Raw genomic sequence first — 26,221 nt, forward strand, 5'->3', positions numbered from 1 at the left:
TCCTTGAGGAAGAGCAAGGAGTGCACAAAAGTACTTAAGTGGAGTCCCAAAATCGTGGGGAAAGTGGGGCGATCTGTCATGGAACAAGCCTATTGAAGAAGATGGCTGTGGTTTCCCGGACCTCATCGGTTGCAAAGGGGGACCCATAACCACTCAGGCTTCAGGACCCCCAAAATGTAGGTCCTTTTACCTGTCCTAAATCTCCCAGCATCCAGCTTCCTGGGACGTCCAAAACTTCGGCTGTGATGAGAGGGGGGGGGAGAGAAAAAAATATTCTCTGTCCACTTTCCACATTATTTTCATTAAACTTCTATCCTGTCTCCTGTTACTCTCCTTTTCCTTTAGCCAAAAAAACCCAAATGCCTCCCACTGCTAAGATATCCATTTTGAGGCGAGGCAACCAGAACCACACAGAGCATCCCAACCTGCTTGTGCCACAGGTTTGCACAGGTTTGCAAAATTCCTGGTTGCGCCACAGATTTGCACAGGTTTGCACAGTTCCTGCTTGTGCCACAGATTTGCACAGGTTTGCACAATCCCTGGTTGCGCCAGAGATTTTTACAGGTTCACACAATTCCTCGTTGCACCACAGATTTGCACAGGTTTGCACAATTCCTGGTTGCGCCACAGATTTGCACAGGTTTGCACAATTCCTGGTTGCGCCACAGATTTGCACAGGTTTGCACAATCCCTGGATGCACCAGAGATTTGCACAGGTTTGCACAATTCCTGGTTGCGCCACAGTTTTGCACAGGTTTGCACAATTCCTGGTTGCGCCAGAGATTTGGACAGGTTTGCACAATTCCTGGTTGCGCTGCAGATTTGCACAGGTTTGCACAATCCCTGGTTGCGCCAGAGATTTGGACAGGTTTGCACAATTAATTTCCCACCATGCAATGTGCGTTTTCACTGAGTTGATGTTCAATGTGCAAGCCACGCGTCCGTATAGGATCAGGGCCTGGAGACACCGTTGTTTTGGCCGGGTCCTTCATTCCAGGCGCAACCACATTCCTGCCTTGCTGTTCCAGCAGCAATTCCTCGCCCAACGCCCTCAGCATTCCTTGGCAGAGGCATCACCCCTGACGAGAGGAGAGCAAAGGCAGGAGGACAACAGCCAGGGGGGGGGAAACAAGGCGGCCCCTTTGGGTCTGTCATCTCCAGGCTCTCCATCTCCCAAGTGAAGCCCCAAGAAAACCCAGGGGTCCTGGGACCCCATTTCATTATTTTTTTCCATTTTTTTTCATTAATTTTAACAAGTATAACATATAAAACATACAAAAGAAAACACATTACAGTACTAAAAGAAAAGAAAAGAAACCATAATATAAACATATCTTCCTTCTAAAATTCATTTTAATTTCCATTGTTAACTGACTTCCTCCAATCCCCCCTAACTGAATTTCATTGTATCACCTTGTAACAATATGCTCTTTCTGGAAATAAAATTAACTCTCTCAATTTACTATCTTCTAGTCTTTTCTTGGTGAAATGGTTAACAATTCATTCTTATTTTATTCCTGAGCCTATTTGTTATTTTCAAGTGACTTCTAATTTTCTTATATTACAATATTTGGCTAAATAGTCTTTAAATTTCTTCCAATCTTCTTGATACTCCTCTTCTTTCTGATCGCGAATTGTTCCAGTCAGGTCGGCCAGCTCCAAAAAGTCCAACATCTTCATCTGCCATTCTTCTACTGCGGGTACCTGGGCTCCTATTTCAAACAGCTGATCATAGAATCATAGGGCTGGGACCCTCAGAGGTCATCCAGCCCAACCCCCTGCGATGCAGGAATCTCAGCTAAAGCATCCATGCTTGAAAACCCCCTTCTACATTTATAGCATCTCTGCCCCCCCCCTTTTCTCCCCAAGGACCTCAGGGCAGTGCACATGGCCCTCCCCTCTGAATTTAACCCCCATAACAACAGCCATCACCACTGGGCCCATCACCGCCTGGCAAATAGAAGGGGAAGAAATGGAGACAGTGAGAGATTTTACTTTCTTGGACTTCGTGATCACTGCAGATGGTGAGAGCAGTCATGAAATTAAAAGGTGCCTGCTTCTTGGGAGAAAAGCAATGACAAACCTAGACAGCATATTAAAAAGCAGAGACATCGCCTTGCCAACAAAGGTCCGTATGGTTAAAGCTATGGTTTTCCCAGTAGTGATGTATGGAAGTGAGAGCTGGACCATCAAGAAGGCTGATGGCCGAAGAATGGATGCTTTTGAATTCTGGTGCTGGAGGAGACTCTTGAGAGTCCCATGGACTGCAAGAAGATCCAACCTCTCCATTCTGAAGGAAATCAGCCCTGAGTGCTCACTGGAAGGACAGATCCTGAAGCTGAGGCTCCAAGACTTTGGCCACCTCATGAGAAGAGAAGACTCCCTGGAAAAGACCTTGATGTTGGGAAAGATGGAGGGCACAAGGAGAAGGGGACGACGGAGGACGAGATGGTGGGACAGTGTTCTCGAAGTTACCAGTATGAGTTTGACCAAACTGCGGGAGGCAGTGGAAGACAGAAGTACCTGGCGTGCTCTGGTCCAGGGGGTCACGAAGAGGCGGACACGACTAAACGACTAAACAACAACAATTCCTTCTAAAATTCATTTTAATTTCCATTGTTAACGAAATTCCTCAAATCCCCCCTAACTGAATTTCATTGTATCACCTTGTAACCGCTTTCCAGTATCCTCTTTCTGGAAATAAAATTAACTCTCTCAATTTACTATCTTCTAGTCTTTTCTTGGCGGTCAAAATCCACAGTGCTTAACAATTAATTCTTATTTTATTCCTGAGCCTATTTGATATTTTCAAGGGACTTCTAATTTTCTTATATTACAATATTTGGCTAAATAGTCTTTAAATTTCTTCCAATCTTCTCGATACTCCTCTTCTTCCAGTCAGGTCGGCCAGCTCCAAAAACTCCAACATCTTCATCTGCCATTCTTCTACTGCTGGTACCTGGGCTCCCATTTCAAACAGCTGATCATTGAATCATAGGGCTGGGATCCTCAGAGGTCATCCAGCCCAACCCCCTGCGATGCAGGAATCTCTGCTAAAGCATCCCTGACAGGTGCTCTGCTTGAAAAAAGCCCTTCTGCATTTATGGCATCTCTGCCCCCCCTTTTCTCCCCAATGAGCTCTGGGCAGTCCGCATGGGCCCCCCCTCTGAATTTAACCCCCATAACAACAGCCCTGTGAGGTAGGTCTGGTTGAGAGGCAGCAACTGGGGGCCACCCCAGGTAAGTCCCTGAGGAATGAGGGTTTGAATCCGCCGCCCAACTTGGCCATGAAGCTCCCTGGGGGGTGACCTTGGGGGAAAAGACACACTGGATCTCTGGGTCCAGCCTACCTCGCAGGGTCTTCATTGGTGGGCGCCCGCCCTGTGGAACTCCCTCCCACCAGATGTCAAAGAGAACAACAACTACCAGACTTTTAGAAGACATCTGAAGGCAGCCCTGTTCGGGGAAGCTTTTAATGTTTAATAGGTTATTGTATTTTAGTGTTTTGTTGGAAGCCGCCCAGAGTGGCTGGTGAGGCCCAGCCAGATGGGCGGGGTATAAATAATAAATTATTATTATTATTATTATTGTTGTTGTTGTTGTTGTTGTTGTTGTTGTTGTTGTTGTTAAATGGGGGCGTGGAAAGAAGGGAGCACAAGGCACCTTGGAGAGAAAAATGACTGAATATAAATGCAATAATAATAATAAGGTAGTAATAAATAAAAAGGGGGTGACTCTCAAAGCCCACCCCTCCCCTCCAGTTGCTTGCAAATTCGCCACGTGGAGGAAAATAGTGTTTTTTCATTTAAAAGATACTGTGAATATATAGCAAAATACGGTAGAAGAAAAACAACCACCATCCACCAGCAATAATAACGCAAGGGAACTGACTTTAAAAATAGGTTTTAATGTAAATGCGTAGCAAAGCGCACTAGAACAATTACACAAAACCACTAATAAGAAAACCACTAATAAGGAAATTTGACTTTTTCTGCAGGGTCCCTTCTGAGTCTCCCTGCTGTTTTGCAAAGAGAGGGAGGGTGCGCGCTCCTCTCCCTCCCTCCCTCCCTCCCTCTGGAGAACCCAGGCGTCCGAGGCGGGAGGAGGAGCTGCTCCCTCCCACCCCCCCACCCCCCCGCCCTCCTCTCGCGAGATCTCCCAGCCATGTTGCAGCGGAGGGGCTTGTAAACAGAAGGCAGCCCAGGGGAGACCACCCGGCGCGCGACCCCCCACCAGCCCCGCCCCCCGGGGAAGGTCAGTGACCTGCGGGGGAGAAGCCTCTCCCTCCCGGACGCCTGGGTCCCCTGCAAGGAGGTGGGCGAGGGCCAGGCGCCTCCTGCCCGGACTCCTGGGTCCCCAAGGCGGGGGGGAGGGTCGAGGGTTGGGGTGGAGCAGCCGGGGGTGGGTGGGGGCGCCCCCTGGCACCCTGGGGCGCCCTTCCTGGTGGGGGTGGGGGAGCGCCCTGTTTCTAGGGGTGCGTCCTGCGCCCCACGGTCCAGGGTTGGGGGGCACCCCTTTGGGCTGGGTGGGGGCGCCCTAGGGCGCTTTTCCTGGCGCTGGGAGGGCGCAGGGGGCAGGGAGGAGTCTCCTTTGATGGTGGGTGTGGCGGGCAGAGTTGGGGGGCAGCTTGGGATCTCCCTCCCTCCCAAAAAGGGGAAACGGGGCAGGATCTGGGGTGAATATTTTGCTCCCCTCGTTTGGCATTGCTCCCTCCTCCTCCTCCTTCAGATTTGGGGTACCCCCCAGTCTGGCTAGTCCAGGGCATAAATGGGGGGCATTTGCCCCTTGGCAGAACCTCAGGGGCCGGAGATCAAGGCTATCTTGGCCAGAGCCTCTTTCTTGGCCCCGGTGCCCCAAATCTTGTGCCCCAACTTTGGGCGCTTCTGTGCAGCCGGACGGTCAGGATCACAGCGTTGGAAGGGACCCCAGCAGTCATCTACTCCAACCCTCTGCAATGCTGGAATCTCAGCTGCGGGTTATGGGGTTGTGGAGTCAAAAGGGACGCCCCAGTGGTCATCCAGTCCAACCCGCTGCCAGTGGCATAGCGTGGGGGGTGCAGGGGGGGCCGGCCGCACCGGCCGCAACATCTGGGGGTTAGGGGGCGCAAATCCACGGGTTAGGGGGCGCAAATTACTTGCCTTGCCCCGGGTGCTGACAACCCACGCTACGCCACTGCCCGCTGCCCTGCGACGACCCCCGGTTGGGTGAGCCGGGGGCCTGACCTTGCCAACTCCATCTCTTCCTCTCTGTGATTGGAGTTTGGCAAAGTCGGGCAGGTCTCTGCCCCGAGCCGTTTGCAATTCAACAGCAGGAAAGAGACAGGAAAATAATGTGTTTGTTTTGGTTCTCTGCAATCCAAGCCCCAGAGAAGAAGGAAGGGGGCAGAGGAAAGGTTTTCTTCCTTTCCTGTAACACTCCATCCAATGCTGGAAGGTTCAGGGTGGATAAAACTGGGTTCGAAACCCCCCCAGCCGCATTTTGCTACTGGTTGTGTCAGTGTGGAGATTTCTGGGCACCAGGTTGGCGACCCCAGTTCGAAAAGCTCCACCTTTGTCCCATGTTAATAGCATCTCCATTTCCGCTCTGTGCCTTTCTCCTCCTTGCAAACTGGCACAAGGGAATTGTTGTGAGAGCGAGCAATGGAGTTGAGATCGTAGGGTCCCGGAAAGGACCCGAGGGTCATCTAGTCCAACCCCGTGGCAAAGAGGCATTCTGTTTTGGGGGGACAGGGGACGGGCAAATGTGGAGGGTTCCCTGGTCCTGAATGGGGCAACTGTGCCCTGAAGGACCAGGTGCGCAGCCTAGGAGTCGTTTTGTTTTGTTTTTTTCTTATAAAATTTTTATTGGTTTTACAATTTTTTATACACAATACAAACCAATAAAAAGACAGACAAACATGTATAATTTCATATCCTTTTTTTCATAAACCTCACTTCTCGGACTCCCCCAAACCTAGCCTAGGAGTCGTTTTGGACTCACAGCTGTCCCTGGAGGCACAGGTCAATTCTGTGTTCCGGGCGGCTGTCTGTCAGCTCCATCTGGTACGCAGAATGAGACCCTACCTGCCTGCAGACTGTCTGGCCAGAGTGGTGCATGCTCTGGTTACCTCCCGCTTGGACTACTGCAATGCGCTCTACGTGGGGCTACCTTTGAAGGTGACCCGGAAACTACAATTAATCCAGAATGTGGCAGCTAGACTGGGGACTGGGGGACCACATAACACCGGTCCTGAAAGACCTACACTGGCTCCCAGTATGTTTCCGAGCACAATTCAAAGTGTTGGTGCTGACCTTGAAAGCCCTAAACGGCCTCGGTCCAGTATATCTGAAGGAGCGTCTCCACCCCCATCATCCATCCCGGACACTGAGGTCCAGCGCCGAGGGCCTTCTGGCGGTTCCCTCACTGTGAGAGGCCAAGTTACAGGGAACCAGGCAGAGGGCCTTCTTGGTGGTGGCGCCTGCCCTGTGGAACGCCCTCCCATCAGATGTCAAAGAGAAAAATAACTACCAGACTTTTAGAAGACATCTGAAGGCAGCCCTGTTTAGGGAAGCTTTTAATGTTTAATAGGTTATTGTATTTTAGTGTTTTGTTGGAAGCTGCCCAGAGTGGCTGGGGAAACCCATCCAGATGGGCGGGGTATAAATAATAAATTGTTGTTGTTGTTGTTGTTGTTGTTGTTGTTGTTATTCCATTGTGGCAAACGCAGTGTTAGAAACTAGCCAGGGGCCAGGCGCGTTTTGCAACTGGCAAGGGTCCTATGGCGAACACACGTAGATCTCTGGATGCTGGGGAAAGCAAAATGTGACTTTGAGCAGGAAATATATTTCTTGCAACTTGAACCGATTTGATTGTGCATCGTTTAATTTAATGTTTTAACATGTTTGCAAACTGTTTTGAGGTTCAGCTCTTTAAAATTTACTCCCAGGAGTCCGGCCCCTTCCCCAGGTCGTCCCTACAAAGACCTTGTGAGGTAAGCCAAGAGGCTGCGACTGACTCCAAGGTCACCTGAAGGAGTGGGGATTCGAACCCAGATCTCCCAGGTCTCAGCCCGACACTCTAACCACTACACCCCACTGCCTTCCTAGATTCCTCCCGCTATGGAGCAGCTCTATAAAAAGTCGGTAACTAAATATGGGGAAAGCAAAACGTCCCCTAGAGCAGGATCCGAAATATTTTTTCTGAGAACTTGAATTGGTTTTATTCCGGTTTGATGTGTCGTAAACGGCTTGGAGGTGAGATATAAAACAGTATAGAAGTGAAACGATTGATGAGGACGGTAAATCTCATGGCCAAAAATGGCACGTTCCTTATTATTGGATTTATTTCCTCCCTGACTCAGGGAACCTTGCAGCTGAAAACATTTTTATTATACATGAATATACACTAGATCTGCTAAGAACAGACAGGCTATTGTTATGTTATCGGCCTTTCCTGAAAGCAGTCAGCTCCCCAAAGTCCTCTTGGTGGCGGAATCTCCTTCTTAATCAGGAATTCCTTCGCTGCAATTTCTGCATGGCAGGGGTTGGGGTTGGGCTAGATGACCCACAGGTGTCCCTTTCCGTGCTCTTAATTCTACACGAACCTAGGTTTCTCTTTGGAGAATCATTTTGCTGGTTCTTCCCCTGCCAGCAGAAGGACAGCCAGGTGGGAGCCATTCCGGCTTCCCTAGGCAGGGAGTTCCAAATTTATCTGGAGGAGCCACCACCGAGAAGGCCCTGCCTTGTGCCTCCCACCCCACCAACCAACCAACCAACCAACCAACCAACCGGGTCTTCGAGGGCGGCAGGACCTTCACCCCAAAAGTATCCAAACCCAGGAGGGAATATGGCCTTTCAGACAACCTGGACCTAAGCCGTGAGCTTTATAGGGGTGAAAGATTCTGGTTTGGCACGGGGTTGGTCTGGATGACCCTGGGGTCCCTTCGAACGATGATTCTGCCCAGAAACAGAACAGCAGCCAGCGGTGCTCTTCTGGCAAGGGGGTGGCATCTGTGCCCTATAGCCAGCCCCGGTGGGCAGTCTGCCTGCAGCAACTTGGGTCAGCTGAGGTTTCCAAGCACTTTTCAGAGGCAGCCCCAGGAGCGGCGCATTGCAGTAGTCCAGGCTTTGCGCAACTAAGGCGTTCCTCGCTGTGGCCAGGTCTGGAGCCATGCTGAATAGGTGCGGGTGTAAATGCAACACCGCGCCTCCAATCCCCCCGACTCGACCGTTGTGGCAGCGCATGGAGACTTGTGGGTTGCACCAACGGTGGCTTTTGCGGGTGGGCGGGGAGAGTTGCACATTGCGCATGGAGGACAGACCCCGAAGCAAGGGAGAAAAGGCAGCGTTGCACCTCGGGGAAGCAGGGTGCGCCTCGAGGGTGGCGCCTCCCGGCTGCTGCGTTCGCTGCCCCCCTTATGGCCCCAGGCACACCGATGCGCAGTGCGCAAAGGAAACATGGCGGCAGAGAGGAGGTGTCTTGGCGCCACTTGAGGAGCTGGGATGTCAAGGTTAATGGGAGCTGGGCTTCCTAGGTTGGCTGAGTTTCCTCGCTGGCAAAAGCCGTTTTCACCGCACGTTCCTTGCGCTGCGCATTCTGAAATCCTTCCAGGAATCATGCGCCGCATGCCAGACTCTCCCCAGGAAGGAGTTTCAGCATTTGGGCTCCACAGTGATCCTTATTTAGCTGCATTTATATCCTCAAGGTGGCATGTGTATTGTTCTTGCCACAACCACCCGGCAAGGGAGGCTAGTCTGAGAGGCAGCGGCTGGCCTCCCGGGTCACACCCAGTGAGCGTCATGGCGGCCCAGGGGGTAGGATTTGGACCCGAGTCCTAGCCTGGCACTCTCACCACTGCTCCACGCTGCATCTCAAGGACTTTGCTGTGTGGTGAGAAGGTGAACTTGTGGGGCAGGGGTAGGCAAACTAAGGCCTGGGGGCCGGATCCTGCCCAATCGCCTTCTCAATCCGGCCCTCGGACGGTCCAGGAAGCAGCATGTTTTTACATGAGTAGAATGTGTCCTTTTATTTAAAATGCATCTCTGGGTTATTTGTGGGGCAAAGGAATTCGTTCACCCCCCCAATAGTCCGGCCCCCCACTAGGTTTGAGGGACAGTGGACCAGCCCCCTGCTGAAATAGTTTGCTGACCCCTGAGCTAAAGGATCCCCGAAAGACGGCCACCCAACCGCTGCTTAAAAACCTCTGAGGGAGGTTCCAAGATCATAGGATGGAAGAGTTGTCAGGGACCCCTGGCAGTCATCTAGCCCAACCCCCTGCGAGGCAGGAATGTCAACTAACTCTGCTTGGAAACCTCCAAGGAAGGAGAGTCTGCCATCTTTGGAGAGGGTTCCCTTGACCGTCGGAACGGCGCTCTCCACATCGAATGGTTCTCCTCCCCTGCAAGAATCCTGTCGCTTTGGGCTGGCGCCTGGTTGTTCCCATTTTACAGAAGGGGAACATTGAGGTTGGGACGCTGATCCCACGCCTATTCCAGACCCAGGGCCTGCCTGTGGTCTCCCCACAGAGCTGCAGCCCCTCTGGCTACCGGCACCCTCCGCTCTAACCCACCAAGGCAGCGCTGCGTAGTGGTTAGAGAGCCAGGCCGGCACCTGAGAGAGCAGGGTTCAAATCCACCCCCATTTAACCCTGAAGCTCCCGGAGGGTGACCTTGGGGGCCATGTCCCCGATTTGCACTCCCCAGGCATTTCAGATCCTTCTCTAAACGGCATTTTGCTCCCCCCCCCCCCGGCTTAATTGACAGAGCTGCCCCACAGCAGGAGAACGCTAGGAAGGCAATGTGGTGCAGTGGTTAGAGCAGAGTTTCCCAAACTTTGGGTCTCCGGCTGTTTTTGGACTACAGCTCCCATCATCCCTGATCACTGGTCCTGCCAGCTAGGGGAGGATGGGAGTTGCCGTCCAAAAACAGACCCAACTTTGGGAGACACTGGGTTGGAGTGTCAGACTAGGACCTGGGAGTTCAGAGTTCGAATCCTGATCCAGCCTGTTCTCCACATCCTCTTCCAGATGGTGGGGGTGGCAGGCACTCTGGACATGGTCAGAGGCTGCCTGGGCCTGCTCCTTCCTTTTTTAAAAAATTCATTTTTAGGTTTAACAAGTAGCATCCCAAATACGTCATCATCACACACACATAGGATTCTCTGAATCCCTGGACCCTATTTTTTAGAATCCTGCCCATTGTTCACAGTCTTCTTTTAGGTAACTTACAAATTCCCCCCATTCTTTATTATCCATTTGATCTCTGATCTTCCCGGTCATTTTCGCCATAGCCCATCATCTTTGTCCGCCATTCTGTTCTTGTAAAGTCCTTTTATCTACTTCCGCTTATTATGACCTTTGGGATATCCGGACCCAGAATTCCTAATAAAAAACGCTTCTGGTTTTCTCACAAAAGTTCTTTTCAACTTTCCCTGCTCCTTCCCTTGACTCTCCTGTGATGCTGCTTCTGTTTGCCCTAGGAGTTGCTGGTCTGCCCGCCGCCATGATTCGAACGCAGAACCCGCTCCCGGCGGCATTCCTGGTCCTACCGGTTTTCCTTCTCCTGGAGCTGCCGGCTGCCCAGGGCTACATTCACGCGGTGAGTCTCCCCTTCTCCCCACGGAAAGCCCTGGGGGGGGGGTCCCCCCTCCAAATTCTCCAAAATTGCGTTTCCCCAGACTTACCCAACTCTTTTTCTCTTTCCGTCTCCCCGAAAAACAGATGTCGGATCACAATTCCAGCATGGAGTTCAACGACCTGCCGGCCCTCTTTGGGGAGCCCCTGCCGCACGAGGGGCTCGTGGTGAGTCTCCCCGAAAAATGGGTGCTGCACAACCCGCCAGAAATCAATGTTTTCTGCGCGGTTCTGTGGAACTCCCTGCCTCATGACAGCCCCGAAACGTTTTCAGGAGGCTCTTCCCAGATTTCTTCTTCTATTAATAATAATAATAATAATTTTTATTTATACCCTGCCCCCCCCAGCTAAAGCCAGGCTCAGGGCGGCTAACAAGCAATAATAAAAACAAGTTGTTGTTGTTTTATTATTATTATTATTATTATTTGGATTTATATACCGCCCTATACCCAGGGGTCTCTGAACGCCGCTGTGTTTCTTAGTTCATAGCTGGTTTTAATTTCACGGGTGTTTTGAACATTTGGGGGTCTTTTACCTATAGTTTAATTGTTTTTTTAAATAATATTTTGAGGGACTTTGGGGGGGGGCAGTCAAGCGACAGATGAAAATGTCAAGGAAATCAGAAGTACCAACATTGAAATATAGGCAATATAATTTTTTTTGAAACGATTAGCAAAAATGACGGCAATTCAGTCTAATCGAAATCTCCAACAGGGATTGAAATGTGTAGAAGGATACATGCCCAAAAGATGCTCAGAACGAGAATTTATTGATATGTATAGACTGATTTCACAAAGTTAAGCTAAGCAGATACATAAGATCGAATGCTTAATTATTAAGATACAAAACGACAATCTCAGTAATAAAGTGACAAAATAATAACAAGGAAGTCAGAAATAAGAAATGGATAAACGTCGGTACATAACGGAATGTGAAAATTTACAAATATAATGTATATGTATCGATATGTAAAGATTTCATGTATGTATTGCAACATTAATAATAATTTAGTGCAAAAAAAAAGGTTAAGGAAATAATGAAATAACCGAATTTGGAGGAGCCGTTAAATGAATAACCTTTTTTTAAAAAAAAGGGGGTGGGGGAAAAAATGTTAAGGAAAGAATTAAATAACCGAATTTTTGAGGAGCAGTTAAATGTATTATTATTATTATTATTATTATTATTATTATTATTAGGGGTGGTTAAGTAAATAGAGAGATGCCTTTTGTGAAATGATTAAATAAGACGGCAGGAATAACCGAATTTGGAGGAGCCGTTAAATGAATAAACTTTTTTTAAAAAACAAGGTCAAAAAAATAAAAATAAAAAATGTTAAGGAAATAATTAAATAACCAAATTTGGAGGAGCCATTAAATGAATAAACTTTTTTTTTTTAAACGAGGTGCAAAAAAAATAAAAATAAAAAAAATGTTAAGGAAATAATTAAATAACCGAATTTGAAGGAGCCGTTAAATGAATTATTATTATTATTATTATTATTATTATTATTATTATTATTATTGGGGTGGTTAAGTAAATAGAGAGATGCCTTTTGTGAAATGATTAAATAAGACAGCAGGGGAAGGGGCTGTAATTCGGGTCGGATCCTGCCAGCCTCTGGCGCCTTTCTCCCTGACACTCTGGGGCAGAGCTTGTGCCCGGTCCTTGAGGTCGGGGGGGGGCACCAGGCTGACCCTTCTCTCCCCCCCCCCATATATCTCATTTCCAGGGCTTTCTGGTGGAAGCCAAGCCGGCCAACGCCTGCCAGGCCATTGAAGGCGCCCCGGTTCTCTCCAACGGCACCGTCTTCATCGCCCTCATCCGGAGGAACGACTGCAGCTTTGACCTCAAGGTGATCAAGGGGGGTTCAGGATGAGCCCCCTTTTTGCTCCGGGGCGGGAAACCCGTGCATCTTTAACGCCAGAAGATTCGGGGCCGATAGAAGCCCTTTTCTCGCGCAGTTAGACAGTGGAACTCCCTGCCACAAGAGGGGACCAGCCTTGTCCCAATAGCCTTTTCCTCCACGGTTTCCCCTGCTTAGGGAAGTTTTTAATGTTTTAATTCTGTTTTTAGTGTCTTCTTTGGGCGGGGTAGAAATCATAAAGTTATTATTATTATGATTATTACTGAAATAAACAATGATCTGACTGTTAGAGGACATCTGAAGGCAGCCCTATTTAGGGAAGTTTTATATGTTTGATTTTTTATTCTGTTTTTAGTGTTCTGTTCGAAGCCGCCCAGAGTGGCTGGGGAAACCATTATTATTATTATTATTTGTCAGGGGTTCAGAAGCAGAGACGCAGAGAAGGGTGGAAACAGAGAGCGAGGGGGAGGAAGCCGAAGGGAGAATGAGTGATGATGACGACCCGAGATCTCCAAGCCTAAGCAGTGAGTCAGAGGACTCCCAAAAGGGAGCCCCAGTGAGCAGAGCAAGGGGGGGATCCGGGGGGACACCCCAGGAGGAAGGGAACAGAGGAGATTCAGAGAGCAGCAGCTGGAAGTCGGGACCCACGCTCATAACTGAGGGCGGCAGCAGCTGGAAGTCGGGACCCACGCTCAAGACTGAGAGCAGCAGGGAGGAAGGTAGCCAGGCATCGGGTTCCGGAGGCTGTCAGCAGGAGGGAGGGCACGAGTCAGGGGTGGTCACGCCCTCCTCAGAGAGCGAGGCAACGGTTAAGAGGAAAGTAGAGAGTTGGGCGCGCGCGCCAAGTTCAAATGCAGCGGAAGCTGGAGCAGTAAGCAGCCCGGAGAGTGAGCCAGGTCCTAAAGCCCGCCGCAAGGAGGCAGAAGGATCAGGGGGGTCAGCGTCAGAGGAGAGTAGAAGGGAGGAGGCCCAGGGGGGCAGAAGGACCCAGAGACGTAGGGAGAGGCGAAGGAGGTGGAGCAAGGCTAGGGTATTAAGCTGGTGTGCAAGAGGCGGGGACTCAGACGGGTCTTCGCCGACCTAGAGCAGAAGGTGTAGAGCTGCACGCTGCAGTTCGGAAATGAAACCTGTAACTCAATAAAGACTCTTTTAAAGTGGACGCTGTGTGGCGTGGTCCTATGTGAGCTGGGACCTGGTAGCAGCTCTGACAGTAAGACCCGTCTCTTCAAAGCTTCAGAAACCTGAAACCTCGCAGCGGGAGCAGAAGCCGCTAGGGGAGGAAGAGGGGTGTCTGTAAGCGAGCTCACAAAGGTTAGCAAGATGACGGAAGAACAGAGGATCTACGCGCTGCAAGAGGCAGTGACCCAGTTGTCCTCAGAGGTATTGGCTTCCAAGAAACGGGAGGAGGAGACTACAGCCGCCTACAGAGACCTACACGCCAGGTTTGAAATGCTTGTTAAGCAAGGGCAACCGGGACCCAGACCGGAGGGCGTGGGATTGGCACGGAGAGCAGGAGGGCTTGTGGCTCACTTCGATGGGACTTTGCAACAGTACCCTAATTTTAGAGCAGACGTAATGTGCGCACTGCAACTGCTGGCAAAAGACTTTAGAGATGAGGAAGAGAAGGTGGGGTTCATATTGTCCCATTTGCATGGGGATGCCAAAGCCTGGCTGCGCAATTTGTGGAGGGATAAAGATCCGGCGCTTCAGAATGCAGATGCCTTTATCAAAGCGATGGATGCGTGTTTTTTGTCTACTATTGATGTGGATCTTGCCAGACGGGAGATTCATGGACTAAAACAAGGGAGGGCGAGCGTCCGGCAGTATCACGCCCGATTTTTTGCGCTGGTCAGTGCTTTAGAATGGGATCGGGATTCGCCCCCTGTCAGAGACCTCTTCTGGGAGGGTCTAAGTTCAGCGGTTAAGGATGAAATTGCAAGGGGGGAGAGGCCCCGAAGCACGCAGGAGGTGGTCCAAAGGGCGCTGACTGTGGGGGTGAGGCTGGAAGAACGTCCATGGTGCAGAGATGAAGGACGTGGAGGGCGCGAAGCAGCGAGAAGTTTCTCTTTCGTTCCGAGGGAAGCAGCGCGTGCGCAATCCACACCTCCGCCAGGAGGGGGAGGGGAACCGATGGAGGTTGGAGGTGCAAGGGCTCAGTCAGCAGCCAGAGCCCTAGCACCGGCAGCAGGGAAAGCGAAGCCTCCTAGAGGGAACAGGAAGTGTTACATCTGCGAGGATCCAGGCCATTTGGCGAAGGAGTGTCCCCGGAGGCTCCACAAGCACACTGCAGCCTCAGCAATGGTGACTGCAGCAACGCAGCAAGGAGAACCACAGCAGGGAAACGACGATGTCTGGCTGGAGACGGAGGCACTGGGGCCCAGCCAGACGCATCTGTGAAGCAGTCCCCAGCAATCTTGCAACCCACGGATCCCCTCCCACCCAAACCAGTAGTGCAGCTCACAGCATCTCTCCAGCTACCCGACGGCGTCACTATCGAAGTGCCGCTTTCTGTGGATTCTGGAAGCAACGCAGACTTTATAGCGCAGAGCTTTGTGGAGCAGCACGCTATACAGCTATTGCCTGCCACTCTGCCCCTGCAAGTCGTCACAGTGGATGGCAGAGAGTTGCTAGGGGGGCAGGTGGTGAAGCAGACGCCACCGATGGTGATGCGCCTTGGCAACCACAGGGAAGTCATCAGTTTTAATGTCACCCAACTGTCGGACACGCCCATTGTGTTGGGCATGAGTTGGCTGGACAGGCACAGTCCGACACTGGCTTGGTACCAGAGACAACTGATCTTCGGCTCCTCTTATTGCGCAGAACACTGCATCCTGCCCCGACGGGAGGGAGAGGAGGAGGAATCACAACTGCAGTTGGGAACGTTGCAAGCGGTCCCCCACAAATACGCGAGCTTTTTGGAGGTCTTCTGCGAGAAGGAGGCGGACAAGCTACCCCCTCACCGGCCATATGACTGCAAGATTGACCTCCTACCGGGGGCGACGCTGCCGAAGGGGCGGCTATACTCCATGTCTGAAGATGAAATGCAGGAACTCAAACAGTTCATCGAGCATAATCTGGAGCGTGGCTTCATCAGAGAGTCCAAGGCAGTGGGGGGCAGTCCCGTTTTCTTCGTGAAAAAGAAAGACACGCCCCAAAAAAGACTAGTTGTGGACTACCGCCTTTTGAACCAGATGACCAAACCGTCTGATTACCCCATGCCCAGGATTGACGACCTCCTCGCGACGGTGCGCAAGGGACGCGTGTTCACCAAGTTGGACCTGCGAGGGGCGTACAATCTCATCCGCATGCGGGAGGGCGATGAGTGGAAGACGGCCATGTTCACACCGCTGGGCACCTACGAATACAGAGTTATGCCCTTTGGATTACAAAATGGCTCTCACTGTTTTCAAGCTTTTATGCATCACGTGTTGGAGGGACTCCTCTACAAGACATGCGTCTGCTTCCTGGATGACATCCTGATTTTCTCTGACTCGCAGCAAGCTCACGACCGAGACGTGAGGGAGGTGCTCAGCAGGTTGCAACAACATAGACTGTACGCCAAGCTGGAGAAGTGCCAGTTCGACACGACGGAGGTGGATTTCCTGGGATACAAGTTGTCGGACAAGGGGATAGCCATGGACAGCACCAAGGTTCGTGCGGTATTGGATTGGAAAAGCCCGCGCAACCGGAAGGAGGTCCAGCGGTTTGTCGGCTTCGCCAACTTCTATCGCAAGTTTATCAAGGGGTTCGCGATGCAGACGGCAGCAATTACGGACACGCTCAGCTCCAAAAAAAAGAAATTCATCTGGACGGAGCAGGCGGAACAGTCCTTTCAAGCGCTCAAGCATCTCTTCGCATCGGAGAAGCAACTGCTGCATATCGACCCCAGTAAACCGTTGAGGGTAGAGACAGACGCGTCAGACAGAGCCGTGGGAGCTGTCCTGCTGCAGCGAGACCCGCAGGGGGTGTGGCGGCCGGGAGCGTTCTACTCCAGAAAGCTCAGCAAGTCGGAGCAGAACTACACCATCTGGGACAGGGAGTTGCTGGCCATTCATGCAGCTTTCAAGGCGTGGAGGCACTTCCTAATCGGCGCCAAGCACACGGTGCAGGTCTGCACGGACCACAAGAATCTGGAGCACTGGCGCACGGCTCAGTTCCTGAACCAGAGGCAGATACGTTGGGCGGAGTTCTTTGCTGACTTCAATTTCCGAATAGAGTACGTCCCAGGCGACACCAACATCATGGCGGATGCACTGTCCCGAAAACCGCAATACCTAGAAGAGGTGACGCCAGCGGCGGCCATGCACATCTTCGCACCGACGGCGTGGGCGTGTGCCTCAGCTACAGTAGACCTGGATGCGGTGCGACGTGCATTGCGGGACGACTCATTCGCGCAAGACAAGATGGCGGAACTGCTCAGAGGCACGGCTACCACGGACGAGTTCCAGGTGCGGGACGGCTTGCTCCTACGCAAAGGGGCTGTCTATGTACCAGGAGACGACCTTCGCGCCAAGGTACTGCAACAGTTGCACGACGCACCCACGGCCGGTCACTTTGGCACAGAGAAAACGATGGAATTAGTCGCGAGAGACTTCTGGTGGCCCAGGCTGAGAGGAGAGGTCGCGGACTACGTCGCGAGGTGCGACACCTGCCAGAGGGCCAAGCCGGTACACAGACCACCGGCGGGACTGTTAGAACCGCTGCAAACACCGTTTGAACCGTGGGAGAGGGTGGCCCTGGACTTTGTGACGGATTTACCCAGCTCGAGAGGCAAGACAGCTGTGCTAGTGGTGGTGGACTTGTTCACCAAGATGGCACATTTCATTCCGTGTGCGAAGGTGGCCACGGCGGAACAAACCGCCAAACTGTTCATAGATCACGTGTTCAAAGTGCATGGCCTGCCACGGTCTATCCTGTCCGACCGCGGACGCCAGTTCATCTCGTCTTTCTGGCAGAAGCTGATGGGTTTTCTAAATGTCAAGGTCAATCTGGCATCAGCAAGACACCCGCAGACCAACGGGCAAGCAGAGAGGGTCAATGCCATCATGCAGCAGTACCTGAGATGCTATGCCAATCAACAGCCTGCGACGTGGGTGGATTACCTGCCGCTAGCCGAGTTCGCTTACAACAACACGAAGCACGTGTCCACAGGAGTGACGCCGTTCTTTGCCAACAATGGGAGGAATCCCAGAACCTTCCCGGGACTGGAGAGAGTGGGGGAAGGAGAACCACAGACGGCGGACGCGTTCGCGTCAGAGCTGCAGGCGGTCCACGATCAACTCAGACGGCAGCTGGAGCTAGCTAAGCACGCCTACAAGGTGCAAGCTGACAAGCACAGGCGGGTTGGCGAAGTGATCCAAGTGGGAGACTGGGTCTGGTTGGCAGCCCACGCAGTGCCGACCAGGTCGCTTGCCAAGAAGAAGTTGGGGCACAAGCAGATCGGTCCGTACCAAGTCGAAGCGCAGATCAACCCGGTAGCCTTCCGACTGGCGCTGCCGGAGGGTTCCAGAATGCATCCGGTGTTCCACAGGTCGGTGCTCACTCCCTACAAGGCACCTCACAGGTTCCAGGAGCCAGGGACGGCGCCAAGTCCGCTCCGGGAACGGACGGAGACGCGGGAGGTGAAGCACCAGGACCACATCAACGAGGTCACGGAGATTTTGGACTCCAGATGGGGGGAAGAGGGAGTCGAATACCTCTTAGCCAGAGAGGGCACCCGGGCCAGCGCCAATAGCTGGGTACCAGACTACGCTTTGGAGGAACCCCTGCTCAAGGACGAGTTTCATGCCCTCTTCCCACACAAACCCATGCCAGCGAGCTTCTTCGACGACTGGTTGTTCACACCCACACTTTCTTCCAGCACGTTCCATGGATTCGACTCAGAAGGGGAACCCGCACGGAGCACCCGTTCCCCAGAAGGTTCACCGGCAGGTTCGGCATCAGGCAACTCGTATTGGTGGGACGATCGACCAGAGGAGCGATGGCGCAGGAAGTGGCTGGAGATGCCAGGTCGAGCGACCGACGCAGAGACTGACATGGACGTGTTCGGGGAGGACCTCGGGTTCGAGCACGGCGGTACAGAGATGGAAGAGCAACAAGTCCACGTCGACGACCGCGAGGGGGAAGACTCGGAGGTCTTCAGTTGGCGGCCACCCACGGGGAGCGACCTGTATCCAGCATTCCCTCCCATGATGATGGAGCGCCCAGCACCCACACCTGACAGCGGGGAGGGGGGAAGGGGGGGCTTCGAGGGGGGGATGGATGTCAGGGGTTCAGAAGCAGAGACGCAGAGAAGGGTGGAAACAGAGAGCGAGGGGGAGGAAGCCGAAGGGAGAATGAGTGATGATGACGACCCGAGATCTCCAAGCCTAAGCAGTGAGTCAGAGGACTCCCAAAAGGGAGCCCCAGTGAGCAGAGCAAGGGGGGGATCCGGGGGGACACCCCAGGAGGAAGGGAACAGAGGAGATTCAGAGAGCAGCAGCTGGAAGTCGGGACCCACGCTCATAACTGAGGGCGGCAGCAGCTGGAAGTCGGGACCCACGCTCAAGACTGAGAGCAGCAGGGAGGAAGGTAGCCAGGCATCGGGTTCCGGAGGCTGTCAGCAGGAGGGAGGGCACGAGTCAGGGGTGGTCACGCCCTCCTCAGAGAGCGAGGCAACGGTTAAGAGGAAAGTAGAGAGTTGGGCGCGCGCGCCAAGTTCAAATGCAGCGGAAGCTGGAGCAGTAAGCAGCCCGGAGAGTGAGCCAGGTCCTAAAGCCCGCCGCAAGGAGGCAGAAGGATCAGGGGGGTCAGCGTCAGAGGAGAGTAGAAGGGAGGAGGCCCAGGGGGGCAGAAGGACCCAGAGACGTAGGGAGAGGCGAAGGAGGTGGAGCAAGGCTAGGGTATTAAGCTGGTGTGCAAGAGGCGGGGACTCAGACGGGTCTTCGCCGACCTAGAGCAGAAGGTGTAGAGCTGCACGCTGCAGTTCGGAAATGAAACCTGTAACTCAATAAAGACTCTTTTAAAGTGGACGCTGTGTGGCGTGGTCCTATGTGAGCTGGGACCTGGTAGCAGCTCTGACATTATTATTATTATTTTATTGAAATAAACAATGATCTGACTTTTAGAGGACATCTGAAGGCAGCCCTGCTTAGGGAAGTTTTTGATGTTTGATTGTATTTTTAATATTCTGTTGGAAGCCGTCCAGAGCGGCTGGGGAAACCCAGCCAGAGGGGCGGGGTATAAATAATAATAATAATAATAATAATAATAATAATAATAATAATAATTGCAAAGAGGACAGGGCATTTTTGTGGAGGTGAATCAGGACGGCCGCACAAAGGCAGCCAGTGCTTTTGAGTATGTGCTCGCCAAAAACCGGTCTTGAGTTCGAATCCTGGACAAAGTCCGCTGGGTTTCCTATCCTGGGCGCCACGTTGGCCCCTGTGAGAACAGGAGGCTGGACCCTGATGTTCCCTCGATCCCTCGGTTCGGAGGGCTCTTTAGGCCCCTGGAATAGACAGGCCCCTTTGGGCCTGATCCGCCAGACCCTCCTGGCGGTGAGCTCGGCCTCTTCTGCTCCCGCAAGGCCATTTCTCTGCCCCTCTTTTCCCCTCCCTGGGACGTCTGTGGGCCGGCTGGGAAAGCAGCACCCTCTGAGCATGCGCAGAGTGCTTTTCAGACTTTGACGCTCCTCCTCTTCCTCCCGCAGGTATTCCACGCCCAGAAAGCCGGCTTCCGGGCCGCCATCGTCCACAATGTGGGTTCGGACAAACTGCTCAACATGGTCTGGGACAACGGTGAGTTTTTTTCTGGGGGGCAGATAACGCACCCCTTTTCCCGAACCCCCTTTTTGGCACCTCTCTGGGGGCTCCTGGCTGACACCCCCTTTCTCTTCCGCCCCCCAGAGGAACTACGCAAGCTGATCACCATCCCCTCCGTCTTCATCGGGGAGACGGCCGCTAGACTCCTTCGCGACTCCTTCACCTACGAGAAAGGGTAGGAGCTATGGGGCAGCGGCTGTGGGGCGGGGGCGACCTCATTTATCGGCGCACCGAAATTCCCGGCACTGGGCAGGGGGGCAAAGAGGGTGCCTGAACTGCCCCCCAAGCGCCCCCATCGCCCCCCGGTTTAGCGCTTGGGGTCATAGGTTTGTGGAGTTGCAAGGGACCCCCAAAGGTCCTCCATCTCAACCTGCTCCTGCAACGCGGGGATCTCAGCGAAATGCGGGGATTGTGGCCGGGCGCCGATTCCGGTATCTTCCCCCCCCCAAAAAAAATTTATTTTAAAATAATTCAACATTAATACATACATATTACGAATATACAAATATACTTTTTATACAATCATTTAAAATATTCATACATACCCACACTCAGTCCCACAGATACTTCCTTTATCTACTCAATTGCAATTTCTATTACTTTTTTTCACACAGTTTTAAACCAATTTTCTGCTTCTTTTTCTGTTACACATTGTTATCCATCTTAATTAGTATTTCACTATTTATAACGGAACTTGTTTATTCTAATAGGCATTCTGATTTTTCAGTATGATTTTGCAAGTATCCTTTAAACACCTTGTCTATCTTCTCTTTTGAGATCCTTCCAATTTCTCCCATTGTTTTGGATATATTGTAATACTCCAATTATTTGGCAAGCCACTCTGTTTTTGTCGGTATAATACCACTTTTCCAATTTTTCGCAATCAATAGCCTTGCGGCTACTGTTGCATATAAATATAATGTCTTGTCTTCTTCCTTTAGACTTCCTGGCACTATTCCCAATAGAAAACCTTTGGATGTTTTCCTAAACGAATATCTGAACATTTTTTTCATTTCATTGTATATTGTTTCCCAAAATTGTTTGTTGTTTAAACAATTCCACCATATATGCATCATAGTACCTTTTTCAGTGTTGCGATGCAACGCCGATTCGGGTATCAATGCAGGAAAAGGGACGGAAGGAAAAGGGAAGTTTTAAAACCGCGACTCTGTAAGACGCCAGGGATGAAAATACGTCTATAACTCCCTATACCGCATTTACGGAAATTGAATGCGCCCTGGAATCTAATGTGCGCCTCGATTTTCAAAACCTTGTAGCAGGGTGGATTTGATTTCAATCAAATCGATTTAAATCATGATTTCAATCAAATCGATTTAAATCATGATTTCAATCAAATCGATTTAAATCAAATCGATTTAAATCACGATTTAAATCACTAGTCACCAAGACTTGATTTAAATCATTTTTTTTTTACAGGAAGACTCATTCTTGCTGGTATAAACTTAATGTTTACAAACCAGATGAAGGTTTCATTTTTGGAATAATGAATTTTCGGAGTCGTTTTTACAGTTATATAAAAAATGACTGATTTGGTTATACTATTGGAAATACATAGAGAATTATGAAATTATGGTGAGGATTAATAAGTTGACTGTTTATGTTTGGACAACTTTTCTGCTGTTCTTTATTGGAAGGAGAAAAATAATCATTTCCTTAATAACAATTTTTAAAAAATTATTTAACTAAAACAATAACATTATAGCATATGTTTGTTAACCGATGTGGTTAAACTTTTTTTAAAAAAAAAAAAAGCTTAGACTGAGTTTTAGCATGCATGAAGAACTCAAATCCTTAATTCCTGATCCATAGCCCTTGGCCTATAATGTAACTTAAATAGAAAACTACCTTTAGAAAGATTTTTCATCCAAAAGCATTTTAAAAAAACAACAACAATTGAACCCCCAAAAGTATTTGCCGGCAAATGTGAATGTGCCCTCAAATCTTATTGTGCACCCTAATATTCACAACATAACTCAGCCCCAAAAGGTGTGTGTTACATTTCAGTAAATACGGTAAATGGATCACGTTGACCAGTTTGCTGTGCGACTGCGTTTGGGCTGCTGTGTCTAATAATAATAATTATAATATAATATAATAATTTATACCCAGCCCATCTGGCTGAGATTCCAATAAAATATTAAAATACAATAATAAAAAGGTAAAGGGACCGCTGACCATTAGGTCCAGTCGTGACGGACCCTGGGGTTGCAGCGCTCATCTCGCTTTATTGTCTGAGGGAGCCAGCGTACAGCTTCCGGGTCATGTGGCCAGCAGGACTAAGCCGCTTCTGGTGAACCAGAGCAGCGCACGGAAACGCCGTTTACCTTCCCGCCGGAGTGGTACCTATTTATCTACTTGCATTTTGACGTGCTTTTGAACTGCTAGGTTGGCAGGAGCAGGGATCGAGCAACGGGAGCTCACCGCCGACCTTCTTATCGGCAAGTCCTAGGCTCTGTGGTTTAACCGACAGCGCCACCCGCGTCCCTCAAAATACCGTAATGCATCAAACATTAAAAGCTTCCCTAAACAGGGCTGCCTTCAGATGTCTTTTAAAAGTCTTGTAGTTCTTGTTCTCTTTGACATCTGAAGGGAGGGCGTTCCACAGGGCGGGCGCCACCACCGAGAAGGCCCTCCGCCTGGTTCCCTGTAACTTCACTTCTCGCAGGGAGGGAACCGCCAGAAGGCCCTTGGGAGAGGGACCCCGGTGTCCGGGGTGGAGACGCTCCTTCAGGTATTCTGGGCCTTTGAGGCCGTTTAGGGCTTTCAAGGTCAGCACCAGCACTCTGAATTGTGCTCGGAAACGTACTGGGAGCCAATGTAGGTCTTTCAAGACCGGTGTTATATTGTCTCAGCGGCCGCTCCCAGTCCCCAGTCTGGCTGCCGCATTCTGGATTAGTTGTAGTTTCCGGGTCACTTTCAAAGGTAGCCCCACGTAGAGCGCATGGCAGTAGTCCAAGCGGGAGATAACCAGAGCATGCACCATTCTGACGAGGCATTCTACAGGCAGGGAGGGTCTCATCCTGTGTACCAGATGGAGCTGGTAAACAGCTGCCCTGGACACAGATTTGACCTGCACCTCCATGGACAGCTGTGAGTCCAAAATGACTCCCAGGCTGCGCACCTGGTCCTTCAGGGGCACAGTTACCCCATTCAGGACCAGGGAGTCCTTCACACCTGCCCGCCTCCTGTCCCCCCAAAATAGTCCTTCTGTCTTGTCAGGATTCAACCTCAATCCATTAACCACCATCCGTCCTCCATCTGCCTCCAGACACTCACACAGGACCTTCACTGGTTCCGATTTGAAAGAGAGGTAGAGCTGGGTATCATTTGCAGAGAGGTTCAGAAAAGGACCCCCAAAAGTATCGAGGGGCTGGAAAGACTCCCCTGGGCTTGAGGCTTTTAGTTTGGAGAAAAGGACAGACATGATGGGGATTTTATTTATAGTCGTGGTCAGAAGTTGTGGACATCTCAGGAATTTTGGGGAGATACAGGCCAGGCAAGATAAACTCTTTCTTCGTGCAGTTAATCTGTGGAACTCCCTGCCACTGGGGCCAGTGATGGACCACCAAGCAGTGGCTGGGGAAACTCAGCCAGATGGCCGGGGTATAATTTTTTAAAAAAATTATTGCTCTCGACCCATTCCAGTCCGGCTTCCGCGCTGGTCATGGGACCGAGACGGCTCTGGTCGCCCTAACAGATGATCTCCGCAGGCAGCTGGATCGAGACGGGTCGGGGCTGCTGATTCTTCTAGACCTGTCAGCAGCCTTTGACATGGTCGATCACGAACTCCTGGACCGCCGCCTTGCCGACGTGGGGATCCAGGGCACAGTCCTTCAATGGCTGCGCTCGTTTCTCTCCGGTCGGGGACAGAGGGTGGCGCTTGGGGGGGAATTGTCATCGCGCCACTCCTTGGTGTGTGGAGTGCCTCAGGGTGCGATTCTCTCCCCGATGCTTTTTAACATCTTTATGCGCCCCCTCGCCCAGCTTGTCCGGAGTTTTGGGCTGGGTTGCCATCAGTATGCCGATGACACCCAACTCTATCTGTTGATGGATGGCCATCCTGACTCGGCCCCAGACACACTGACCAGATGTCTGGAAGCTGTGGCTGGATGGTTACGTGGGAGCCGGTTGAAGTTAAATCCTTCGAAGACAGAGGTCCTCTGGCTGGGACGGAGCGATATGGGATTGAGGGGGCAACTCCCGTCTCTTGCGGGGGTGCAATTAGTGCCAGCATCATCCGTGAAGAGCTTGGGTGTAATCTTCGATACCTCCCTCTCTATGGAGGCGCAGATTACAGCTATAACAAAGGCGGCATTTTTTCATCTCCGCCAGGCTAAGCAGTTGGCTCCTTATCTCTCTCGCCCTGACCTAGCCACTGTGATCCATGCGACGGTCACCTCCAGACTGGATTATTGTAACTCGCTCTACGTGGGGCTGCCCTTGAGACTGACCCAGAAACTCCAGCGGGTGCAGAATGCCGCAGCGAGACTCCTTACGGGGTCTTCGCTGCGAGATCATATCCATCCGGTGCTGTACCAGCTGCACTGGCTCCCGGTGGAGTACAGGATCAGGTTTAAGGTGCTGGTTGTAACCTTTAAAGCCCTATACGGCCTAGGACCCTCGTACCTACGGGACCGCCTCTCCTGGTATGTCCCACAGAGAAATTTACGGTCTGCAAATAAAAACACCCTAAAGATCCCAGGCCTCAGAGAGGTTAGGCTGGCCTCAACTAGAGCCAGGGCCTTCTCGGCCGCGGCTCCAATCTGGTGGAACGCTCTGTCACAAGAGACTAGAGCCCTGCAGGACCTGGCATCCTTCCGCAGGGCCTGCAAGACAGAGCTGTTCCACCAGGCCTTTTGTCAGGGCGCAGCCTGACCCCCTCCTCTGGCAATCTGCACAAAAATTTGCTTGATGGTTGCCATTAATTTGATTTTAATTTGATTTAATTAATGTTATAATGAATGTTTTAGAATGTTGAACTAGTTTTATTGTTGTTAGCCGCCCTGAGCCCGGCTTCGGCTGGGGAGGGCGGGATATAAATAAAAATTTATTATTATTATTATTATTATTTTATTTACAACATAACATAACCCCCACCGCCACCAATACAGAAATCCACCCTCATTAAACGTGAACATAACATACAATAAGCAAACAACCAAATTAAAGGCTTCCTTTATCCTGTATCTGGCCTCCTTATTTACTTCTTATAAGCTGTTTTCTTTATGAATAATTATTAAGATTTTTCTAATTATAACTATAACTTAAATGTCCACAAAGTCTCCTGCAGACATTAATCAAACAAGTCCAGGTGTGTATTTTAGGGTGCTGTTTTGTGAAGTATTCTCTGCATTTCCCCCCCCCCCGCATGCTTTTCGAAACTCTAATTGCACTAATTGCAATTAGTGGTCTCTAATCGCCTCTGTTAATCTAGCCAATTCAATATACTCTAACTGTTTGTCTGGGTGGGGTATAAATAAATTATTATTATCATCATCATCATCATCATCATTATTACCTGGATGGCTTTAAAAGAGGATTAGAAAAATTCACGGCGGAGGAGAGGGCAGCGGATGGCTACTAGTCCTGGGTGCTTCTGAATCCCAGTTGTGGAAAGTGTTGGTCTTGTGTTCGAATCCTGCTTTGGGGCTTCCCTTTAGGGCAGGCACCCCCAAACTCGGCCCTCCAGATGTTTTGGGACTACAACTCCCATCATTCCTAGCTTACGGGACCAGCGGTCAGGGATGATGGGAGTTGTAGTCCCATGAACATCTGGAGGGCCGAGTTTGACCATGCCTGCTTTCGGGGCCCCTGGTTGGCCCCTGTGGGAACAGGAGGCAGGACTAAGTGGCCCTGATCCGGCAGATTCTCCTTACGTTTTTTACCTTCTTCCTAACTGCAAACCGTCCAGCAGGTGGCATTTTA

General features: G+C 51.0%; 1 protein-coding gene across 1 annotated transcript in view; it reads left to right on the plus strand.

Annotated features, from left to right (window-relative positions):
- Nucleotides 1-4,141: 4,141 nt before the first annotated feature.
- RNF167 (ring finger protein 167) overlaps nucleotides 4,142-26,221 on the plus strand; it is a 30,786-nt gene continuing 8,706 nt past the window's right edge. Inside the window, exons 1-6 of the mRNA XM_082197787.1 lie at nucleotides 4,142-4,254; nucleotides 10,456-10,574; nucleotides 10,697-10,777; nucleotides 12,339-12,461; nucleotides 20,164-20,251; nucleotides 20,360-20,450. Coding sequence (XP_082053913.1) covers nucleotides 10,479-10,574; nucleotides 10,697-10,777; nucleotides 12,339-12,461; nucleotides 20,164-20,251; nucleotides 20,360-20,450 — 479 coding nt within the window. The 5' untranslated portion in view covers nucleotides 4,142-4,254; nucleotides 10,456-10,478. The remainder of the gene's footprint in view (nucleotides 4,255-10,455; nucleotides 10,575-10,696; nucleotides 10,778-12,338; nucleotides 12,462-20,163; nucleotides 20,252-20,359; nucleotides 20,451-26,221) is intronic.

This window comes from Podarcis vaucheri (genome assembly GCF_965113315.1).
Source record: "Podarcis vaucheri genome assembly, chromosome: 13".
Taxonomy (NCBI): Eukaryota; Metazoa; Chordata; class Lepidosauria; order Squamata; family Lacertidae; genus Podarcis; species Podarcis vaucheri.